Source organism: Engystomops pustulosus, chromosome 2 (genome assembly GCF_040894005.1).
Source record: "Engystomops pustulosus chromosome 2, aEngPut4.maternal, whole genome shotgun sequence".
NCBI lineage: Eukaryota > Metazoa > Chordata > Amphibia > Anura > Leptodactylidae > Engystomops > Engystomops pustulosus.
The window spans coordinates 25741063-25752206 of record NC_092412.1 but is presented as its reverse complement, the minus strand read 5'-3'; the positions used below and the strand labels follow the sequence as shown (position 1 = coordinate 25752206).

Sequence of the window (11144 nt, the reverse complement as noted above, 5' to 3'; positions counted from 1 at the left end):
TGCTCTATAACATCATGCCTGCAGATAGGGCACTATGGACAATCTGCCCAGCCCCTCCTGCTCTATAAATGCTGCCTGCAGATAGGACACAATGTGCAATGTGCTCAGCTCATCCTGGTCTATAACATGTTGGCTGCAGATAGGACACTATGTGCAATCTTCTCAGCTCATCCTGCTCTATAACATGCTATCTGCAGATAGGACACTATGTACAATCTGCTCAGCTCCTCCTGCACTATAACATGCTGCCTGCAGATAGGACACTATGTACAATCTGCTCACCTCCTTGTGCTCTATAACATGCTGAATGCAGATATGACACTATATACAATCTGCTCAACTCCTCCTGCTCTATAACATGCTATCTGCAGATAGGACACCATGTATAATCTACTCAGATCTTCCTGCTCTATAACATGCTATCTGCAGATAGAACACCATGTACAATCTACTCAGATCCTCCTGCTCTATAACATGCTATCTGCAGATAGAACACCATGTACAATCTACTCAGATCCTCCTGCTCTATAACATGCTGCCTGCAGATAGGACACTATGTACATAGTGCTCATCATCTCCTGTTGACAGTGTTGTGTAGTAGGGTAGGTGATAGAGCATGGTTTGGTGGCACAGGGCAGGGCACTGTAGTGCACATTACAGGTTTATTAAAGTCCATACATTAGGCACATTTGGGATCATCGGGCTGGATCAAGCCAAAATTAAGGAGACATGTAAATAGAGTGCAAAGTGTAAGTCGTGCTTCTAGCAGGTCTTCAGGAACTAACCACATTTCACAATCAACACAAAATCTGCATGGAATCCACCTGTGTAGATAACCTAAAGGAAATCTACCATCAAAATCCAATATGATAAACCAGAGACACCTGTTCATAGACCCAGGCACTGTGACTGTGGTCATATTCTTATATTTGTTATCCATGGCCTTCTTCCTTCTAAAATCAACTTTTAATATTATGCTAATGGTGTGTTACCAGAGCCCATCTTTGCTGCAGCTTCACAGGCTGTAACACTGTGCAGGAGCTCCCTTCTCCCTGTGTGAGATTACATCAGGCAGAAGAAGTGCAGAGGGAGTAGGGGAGACAGTGTAACAGTCTGTGAAGCTGCAGCACAGCTGGTAATGCCCCACCCCAGAGCCTTTCTGGCTCATTAGCATAATTGTTAAAGTTGTTTATAGAAGGAAGGAGGCCATGAATAACAAATATAAGCAGATTAGCACAGTCACGATGCCTGGATCTATGAATAATGTCCCTGGTTTATCATGCTGGAATTTGGTGATAGATTTCCTTTAATTCTAACATTACATTTTTTTTTTTCTCATTGTTTTACATTTTAACAAATAAAAAACTTCCAGAAACCTCTACAACAAATCGCCTACTCCGTGGCCACCTTGTGTCATTGTCTCGTCAAAGCTTCCACCCCAGTGTAACATGAGTGCAGGGCAAAGCTAGAAGAAAATCCTTAGGAATCCTTAAATTATAGTCTGTAGGGTTTATCTGATACCAGTGTGAAAATCTCTGGAGAGAAAGTCCCTGAACACCAGAGGAAGACTCATTAACCCTTGAGGTCACACTGGAGACTAAAGTAAGGGAGGGCTTCCTCCCCTTTGCTGTGTTGGGTCAGCCCGGCGGCGAGGGGGTTAATAAAACAGTGAAGGGTGAACTGAATAGAGTGGAGGAAACATGAGAACCTGCCTGTACTGAGCCTCTATGGAAGTTGTAGCCTCCTCGTCTTCCCTCCCTCTTCTGCCTCCTCCTTCTCTCTGTACAGTTAGAAACACAGAGCAGAGCCCAGAGCGGCTTAGATGAGCCAGGGATCAAGCCAGGGACTGAGTGCTCCAAGCCACTCACACATCTTTTTGGGAATGTCCCATTTCTACCATCGTTTCCTGATTTGAATGATCCCTCTCAACGCTCGCGGAGAACATTGCAGGGATCACCACCACCTTGGCAAGAAGAAAGGAGTACAAAGAAAACTTTTGGAAAACTTTTCTTCTTCTTTTTGTTCTTCTCGCCCTTCATGAGGATCTAAGTTTTTTCCTTTTGGATAAGAAAATATGGGATTAAAATCCAAGTTTTGGTCGGTTATTTTGTACCTGCCTATCATCTACTGCTTGGCAGGAGAAGTCTTCTCCTTCGGTGATGAAGAGGAAAGGAGATGTGACCCTATTAGGATTCCCATGTGCCAAAACCTGGGTTACAATGTTACCAAAATGCCCAATCTGGTCGGGCACGAGTTGCAGGCGGATGCAGAGCTTCAGCTTTCCACGTTCACCCCTCTGATACAGTATGGGTGCTCCAGCCAGCTACAGGTGGGTAGGTTCATCCATGGGGGGTAACATCATGCTGCTGCTATGGGTCCGGGGTCATCAAGTTCCTATGCAAAAGGCAAAAATAATTATTTCGCAAAGCCAAATTTTGCCTCTTCTAGTCTTAGCGAGTCCCATTGATTCATCTTCATGTGGTCCCGTCCTACCTCTTGACATTGGTCCTTCAAAAAATCTAAAAAGTACCCTTGTATCGGTATCTTGTCTATATATAATAGTCTAATGGCATACGTAGCGGCTTTGTATCTGTCATGCTGTATGCCTCATGGAAGGGTTAGAGTTTGTTGTTATCGCTGGTTTTACATAGGACTGCCACTCATCCTACCCCAAAAACTTACCTCATGGCCCCCAAAGTGCTAACATGAGGCAGCTAGATGACAAATTCATCTCTTCCGTTACCCAATGATGATGATAATTTCAGATTTAATCTACAAATTCCTAGAAGTTTTCTTTATATTTTCCCATGAATCGTTTTACAAAAAAAATGACCATTAACTGATGAGATTGCAGTTTTTTATTAATTATTAACTCAGTCTCTCAAAGTTTACCCAGTCTAAGCGCTTTCAGACGTCATATGCATGAAGTCTTTGACCTAACGTAGAGGACCCAACGCTTTGATTTTTTCAAAAACATTTAAAAAAAAAAAGTTGTTAGAGTCAACTTTTTTTTTTATTTCAAAAAGTTGGAAGGAGTCTTTAAAACTGGCTTCACTCACCCTGGGAAACTATTGAGAGTGAGATGCAGATGGTCTTATCAGGGGGTGGATCATGGTTCCCTCAAGGGCAATGCAATTTTATAATTGCCTCCCTGGTAAAAGGCATTTACATACCTTAATAATGTAAACACAGACCAGCCCGGGCTGGAGATTTCACATAACCTTTAAGCACATGGATAGGTTTCTTTGTCTGATGGTGTTTATAGTAAATATGCAAATGAAATGGGAGATTAAATTTGTGTAAGAAGTAAAGAAATTCAGTTTCAGGTAAATTTACAAGTCTATTTATTAATGGCCCGTGTGGTAAGTGGCCATTGGAATGGTAAAGAGAGAAGCTGTGTATGATAATGTCATCGTTATCACCATCATCATCAGGAAACTTCTGAACATGAATCCACATTAAGATATGCCCTCAGTATGGCTAAAGCACCAATAAAAAATATACCCCACTAGGGTCAAATGTATTGCCCTTAAGAGGACCGTATTTCTTAAATATACCCTTTGGGTGATAGAGAGTGAACAAATACAGAGTAGTTACCTTTGCCATCCTCATCAGAAATGTGACACTGCTCATAGCCCCTATGGGCCGTATCAAAATCACCAGGACCACCCCCGCAATCTCTCATCTCTCTTGAGCCCCTATGGGCCATATCAAAATCACCCGGGCCATCTCAGCAACCCTTCATCTCTCAAGCCCCCATGGGCCACATCAAAATCACTAGGGCCATCCCCGCAACCCCTCATCTCTCGCAAACCCATATGGGCCATATCAAAATTAACAGGGCCACCCCCGCAATCCCTCATCTCTCAAGCCTCCATGGGCCATATCAAAATCACTAGGGCCATCTCAGCAACCCCTCATCTCTCTCGAGCCCCCATGGGCCATATCAAAATCACTAGGGCCATCCCGGCAACACCTCATCTCTCAAGCCCCCATGGGTCATATCAAAATCACCAGGGCCATTCCAGCAACACCTCATCTCTCAAGCCCCCATGGGTCATATCAAAATCACCAGGGCCATTCCAGCAACCCCTCATCTCTCGAGCCCCCATGGGTCATATCAAAATCACCAGGGCCATCCCAGCAACATCTCATCTCTCTCGAGTAGCAGGTTGTGAACCTGACACATGTTCTGCTGAGGGTGCCAAGGACAGCACTACTGGGGAACCTGATATCACCACATCTGCTCCTCTCAATTCTATCCAAATGTAAACAATCTTAAAGGTCACTTAGCCCATAAAATAAAAAATATCAACCTCTGAGATGTCTACTTGAGTAATAATCTCAATAATATTGGGGAGGATTTGGTCTGTAGATGACAACGACTATTATACAGTCCATAGCGGTGGACACCCGTTTAGTTTTTGGTAAACTTTTGCATAACTTAGCTTGATACTTAACTTGTGGATGTAGTTTGTGCCCCCTAACTAGCGTGTGCTAAACTGGTGTTTTCCACCTAAAATGCTATGTACATAACCCGAATTTTACTCTTGAATTTAGTATCCAAAAAATGGTGCTCACCATGACAGCTTTATGCACCATGCATGGTCTGGAGGTATCTGGGAGACTATGATCAGTACATGGCTGAATTGATCAATAAAACCAACTCCATAAAGAACTCTATGGTGTAAATTTTAGTAGTTGAGTAGTTTTTGATGTTCTTTGTTTTTAGCCAAAGGACCCTAAATGCAAAACATAAAATTCAAAAAGATATTACAAATATAAATACTTCTAATTTTAGTTCCAACACTCAAAAACTCTACTATGTGAATTCAGCTCAAAGACGAGCTGTAATTTTTGTACAATTTTTGATTAAAATGAAAAAAGCAAATCCCTTTTTGCCTATATTTACTATAGTTGAACATATTTTTTTAAGAAATCCATTCAAAAAGTTCCAAAACGCATAAATAAATCCACTTTTTGACTGTTCCACATAGGACTCTGAGACAGTTGTGTATAAGTTGTTCTGTTTTTTCTTTTTGGCTACCATGACTGGTGTCCTCTTTGGCGGTTTTTGAGATGCTTGTTGGCACAGAGCTGGTGGAATGCTCCCAGCCAGCAGATTGTCTCTTTGACACTTTGCACACACATTGTTGATATAAGGATTTTAGGTCTTTGTGAGAGTGACAAGCTGCATGGCAGGAATGTGAGGGCTGATCCATTTACTTGTCATTTTTTTCTTCTTGTGGGAGTCTGGTAAGAATCCCTGCTAATTTGAGCTTGTTAAAGAAAACCCAGGCATATTGAATACCCCATTAGTGAGATCCCTGGGATAATTACTGAAAGAAAAGGGGAAAGAAAGTGAGTATTGAGACTGGAAGGGGAGAGGGACATTAAAATGAGGCACAGCTGAAAAATTTCCAGGTGGAAACAACGTGGGTCTAATTAAAAATAATAATTAAAAAAGACTTGGGCAAGACCAGGCGATTTTTTTTCATTATTTTTGTATTGTAATCATAGATAGAGGTATTTAGATAAAGGTATAAGACACTTAGGATGTAATGATGCTCTAAAGGTATAAGACACTTAGGATGTAATGATAGACTAAAGGTATAAGACACTTAGGATGTAATGATGCACTAAAGGTATAAGACACTTAGGATTTAATGATGCACTAAAGGTATAAGACACTTAGGATGTAATAATGCACTAAAGGTATAAGACACTTAGGATGTAATAATGCACTAAAGGTATAAGACACTTAGGATGTAATGATACACTAATATTTAGGCATTTATTGAGCAAGAACTAAGACCAATTTTGAGCACATTTTTGGACCATTGAGGATACTAGGTTCTTGCGACTGGTTTGAGTGTTCCTTTATGGCTTTGACAGTTTATCATTGATGACATTAGATTATATTTACCTAACTTAAAAAACGCCTGAATCATTCTGAGGGACACATGGTGGAATTGTCTTCCCCCACTAGCACCAAGTCCATGGCCAACACAAGTCAACGTGAATTGATTTGTGATGCCTTGGTGTTGTTGCCATATGGAACTGACTAAAGAGCCACAAAAGTAACCAAAAATTACCCATTGGGTCTCAATTTCTTTACAATGTTGGTAAATAAGTAACATTTTTGTAAACATAATAGTTTTGAACACAATAGTCCACCATACACATAACGATAGATAGGTCGTCCGAGCTTGCAGGTTTTAGTGGGAGTGCCCAACTTTCGAATGTTGATAGGTCCTTATGACTTTCCCTCAACAGATGATGTCTGGGAAAGGATTGGGCTTGTTGAATTTTAATGCTGCTCTCTCCCCATTAAAAGCATGCGAAACCTTGGTCAAACTGAGCGTAGGCATGTGGGAGTTGGGATATTTGGACACTTTTAGGTTCTCGATTCCAGCCATTGTCCAGCCCTAGTCATGGGTAGAGCGCTCTAATATTTGCTTAAAGAAAGGGAAATAAAGCAAGTATTGAGACTTGAAGGGACGGAGACAGTTGAAAAGCTTCCAGATGGAGACTGCTTACTGATCCCAGGTGGGAAGATTGCTGATAAGAACATGATAATTCACAGCACTTAATCAAATGAAAGCAAACAGTTTATGATAGCGGGGGATTACCCAGCACACAGGGCGAGGGGATGGTCCAGGAGGGAAATGATTTAAGTTGAAAGGTCGTGGAGGAGTATAAAATAAATCATTGTTTCTGAGGAGCTCTTAGTAGTGTTTACCTCCAACTTGATTAGTAAAGTATTTCGTTTACATTAGTCCTTGTATTACATTTCTAAACAGAAGGGCACCCCCCCCCTTACTCTCCCGCCTTACAATTGGATTGTGAGCCTTAAAGGATAAGAGGGGGTATTTGACTTTGCCAAACAAATTGTCACTGTACCAGAGACAGGATAAAAAATGGTGCCAGATGGTGTTACTGTGTTAAGAATTTCAAAAAGTTTTCAAAAAATGACTAAAAATTAATTTAAAAAAAACAACTTTCTCTACTTACAACTTTGAACATTCCCATACCACGTGGTTACATGTGATGTTTTCTCTGCTTTGTTAAAGAACGTAAAAGAATGTTCCAAAAACATAAATACAAATTTCAAAAAACTTTATGTGTTTGTTACTATTTGTATTCTGATTTTTTTATTTCATTTCTGCTTTTCAGTTTTTCCTCTGTTCTGTGTACGTTCCGATGTGCACCGAGAAGATTAACATCCCCATCGGTCCCTGTGGTGGCATGTGCCTCTCGGTCAAGAAAAGGTGCGAGCCCGTCCTCAAGGAATTTGGATTTAATTGGCCGGAAGGTTTGAACTGCAGCAAATTCCCACCTCTGAATGACCACAATCATATGTGTATGGAGGGTCCTGGAGATGAAGATGTGCCATCAGCCGGCAAGCCCCCTGTGCAACTTGGAGAAGACTGTACCGAATTTGGCCCAAATGCAGATCAGTACACCTGGGTGAAACGGAGCTCATCTTGTGTCTTGAAGTGTGGCTACGATGCAGGACTCTATAGTCGCCTGTCCAAGGAATTCACCGATATTTGGATGACTGTATGGGCCAGCTTGTGCTTCATATCTACTGCCTTCACTGTCCTCACATTTTTGATAGACTCGTCCAGATTCTCCTACCCCGAGAGACCCATCATCTTCCTGAGCATGTGTTATAACATTTATAGCATTGCTTACATTGTGAGGTTAACAGTGGGTCGGGAAAGAATATCCTGTGATTTTGAAGAGGCGGCAGAACCTGTCCTTATTCAGGAAGGGCTGAAGAACACAGGATGTGCAATTATTTTCTTGCTGATGTACTTTTTCGGGATGGCTAGCTCCATCTGGTGGGTTATTCTGACACTGACCTGGTTTCTTGCTGCTGGTCTCAAATGGGGTCATGAAGCCATCGAAATGCACAGTTCATATTTCCACATCGCTGCTTGGGCTATCCCAGCCGTAAAAACCATTGTCATATTGATTATGAGACTTGTAGATGCCGATGAGTTGACCGGGCTATGCTATGTTGGCAACCAAAACATTGATGCCCTCACCGGCTTTGTGGTTGCTCCACTTTTTACTTATTTGGTGATTGGGACTTTGTTCATAGCTGCTGGACTTGTGGCCTTGTTTAAAATTAGGTCAAATCTTCAAAAAGACGGGACAAAGACGGATAAATTGGAGAGACTGATGGTAAAAATTGGCGTCTTCTCGGTTTTGTACACGGTTCCGGCCACATGTGTCATAGCATGCTATTTTTACGAAATCTCTAATTGGCCGGTTTTCCGTTACACAGCAGATGACTCCAACATGGCGGTGGAAATGCTCAAGATATTCATGTCCCTTTTGGTGGGCATTACATCTGGAATGTGGATCTGGTCAGCCAAGACTCTACATACGTGGCAAAAATGTTCAAACAGATTGGTAAACTCAGGAAAAGTTAAAAGGAAGAAAAGGGCGGACGCTTGGGTTAAACCGGGTAAAGGGAACGAGACTGTGGTATAGCTTGAGGTTAAGCACTAACTATTTATGGTGAAATTAATTTCCCACAAAAGTTTTTGGAGATATAGGGTCTACAACCTTTGGGATATCCCTTCAGTTGGCAAAGTCTGGATTCCTTCTGCCCTTTATTTGAGAACTAAAGGTTGTCCAAATGGTAAAAGCGAATGACCTCAGGAAACTGAGAGCTAGAATCTCCATCGTTGGCTAGCTCCAGGTGATTTGTTACCCGTGGCCAATTTTAAGGCTATTTTATATCTCAAAAAAAACGAACAAAAAACAATCCAATCTAATTTTTTATAGGTTTATTGTGGTAAAGTCTTATATATATATTGTACACGACTGGAAGGCTGCTTCCGAGACAACAGATTAAGGGACAGGACTATCCAGCAGAGCTAAAGCGCAAGACACATATAAACCCCAATGCTTCACCAGTGTTTCGACCCACTACCCCACTACGAAAACACTGCCCGAGGTTTGTGAAACCACTGAACACTGGAAACCGAATTTAGCTTTTGACTCTGTGGTGCCTTACTGACTGAAATATTTTCATTTTTTGTGTGTTACTGCCTAATCGTAGCCGACCATTTTTGGCCATGCATCAAGGGCAAAGACGGGCAAAGAATTCTACACCGTACCGGTAGACCACCTGGCCCAGTTTTTAAACAAATTGTAAAAGGTTAACATCAACTGGTCTACTACAAACTTCTAGGGCCATTGGCCAATTCATCCTGCCCCGATAGTTGGTTGAAGTATGTTGTGTTTGCCCCAACGTCTTGCCCTTGTGCGTAACTGGTCTTGAAACTATATAAATATATAGACAATATATTGTGGATTTTTTTTTGTGCTTAGCTCATAATGCACTAAAAGTGAAAATATATAGAAACGGAATTGGCTCATATGGATCGAAAAGGAATGAGAAACAATGCACTATTTGCTCGCTGTAGATAGGATTAGTCTATGTGTGGTGCCTTTGTGAATTATAGGGTAAAATATTGAAAAAAAAAGTATTAGCCTATGGAAAATTACAACTCCTAAATAGATGGATAGTGTTGTCTGCTGCTGAAATAAAGTCAGGCGTATGCCGGGAACGGTGGCGGCCATTTTAGTTGATGAGGCCACCAGTAGGTAGTGATGTCATCGAGGCCTGAGGCACATTTGTACGTTTTTGTAGAGTTTATGCCTTGATGATGTCACTAGATCACGTTCCCAACAGTTGTCAGCCCATAAAATGGCAGCCACTATTGCCGTCTCGTGACAGGTGCTCATTTTGACGACCTTCTAAGACCCTGGGTTCAGAAGAACTATGCAATATCTTCAACCTCACCTGTTACAAAATCTCCTCCCTCTTGTGTGTTTTTGTGTACTATTTATGTCCTATTTTATTTTATGTTCTTCATTTTGGATTTCTGAGCCACTTGTTCCCCATTTCCATATAATTTATGCCCACAAGATGGCTGCCATCACTATGACAACATACAAAGGGAACTGTAGTTGTGCAAAAGGCCACCGACTGGAAGCCAGAAGGTCATATTTTTTGTACATGTAGTATCAATAAAGTCCCGATACTTCAATGATTCCACTAGGTGTTGTCAGTAGCAACCAAAAATAGCGTTTATATTGAATTTGCTTGGTTGCATTAAGCCACGCCTCCGGTTTATGATGTAACGAAGCCTGACTTGTTTTCTATAGAGGAGTTGTATTTTCTATGTGGGAATTTATCAGTGTGAAATGTAAAAGCCAACGTTGTGCCTTAGAAGTCTATTTTGGGGAAGGAATATGGAGTGATGCCTTGTATGGGGCCAAAAAAAAAAAGTATATATATATTTTTAAAGAAACAGTGCCACCCTTTTCTACAGGCTGAGTTTGGTATTGGAGGATTTGATCTAAGTTGTAATACCAGATATAGCCTATAGCAGAGGATGGCGCTATTTCTAGATAATCTCATATTTTGAGCCACGCCCATTCTATACCTGCTGACGAGACATCTAGTGATACGTCGCCAAAGCTTCCAGGTACAAGTAATATACTCATGTTAGACATGAATTTCTAAACTTCTGTGGAAATAGACACTGCTTTTTTGGGTGTTGCCTTTTGTATATGTTTTTAATGGATATGTCTTGTAAATTTATAATTTATCACTGTACAAATCTTTTATATTTAATTTTTTATCAAAAAATAAAATAAAGCACATTTTCAGCTAAGTTTTAGAGTGTTCATTTATAATATATTTGAAGTTCAATCCATGTCCTACTGCAAGGTGCCACAGGTATTAACACAACTTAAAGGGGTTGTCCATTTCACCTCATGTTTCTTGTAATGCGTGTCGGGAGCAGGATATTAAGAACTTTACCAACATATATCTGATAATGATTAGTTCTACTCCTCTATATTGATTTGTTAAGTGAAGACTCATTTTTGACCATAAAATGTCCGCAGATGAAGGTTATGTGATCTCTATCTGTCCATTAGCAATCGCTCTGCCGGGATCTTATGATATTATTTATGAATGCAAGTCCTGGAAGGGCGATTGCTCATAATCACATGACCCGACATCCGACCCGCCTCCTATTCAGTCCAATCATGTCACAAGGCTCTCAATCTTTTGTCACAGCACCATACACGCACAATGGTGGAAGTTTTGT

The 11144-nt window shown here is 41.1% G+C and overlaps 1 protein-coding gene across 1 annotated transcript; it reads left to right on the top strand.

Moving 5' to 3' along the window:
* Positions 1–1793: 1793 nt before the first annotated feature.
* FZD4 (frizzled class receptor 4) lies at positions 1794–10698 on the top strand. Its single transcript, XM_072134069.1, has 2 exons — positions 1794–2329; positions 7177–10698. Exons 1-2 carry the CDS (start codon positions 2075–2077, stop codon positions 8503–8505), a joined length of 1584 nt encoding a protein of 527 aa, XP_071990170.1. The 5' UTR covers positions 1794–2074; the 3' UTR covers positions 8506–10698.
* Positions 10699–11144: the final 446 nt, after the last annotated feature.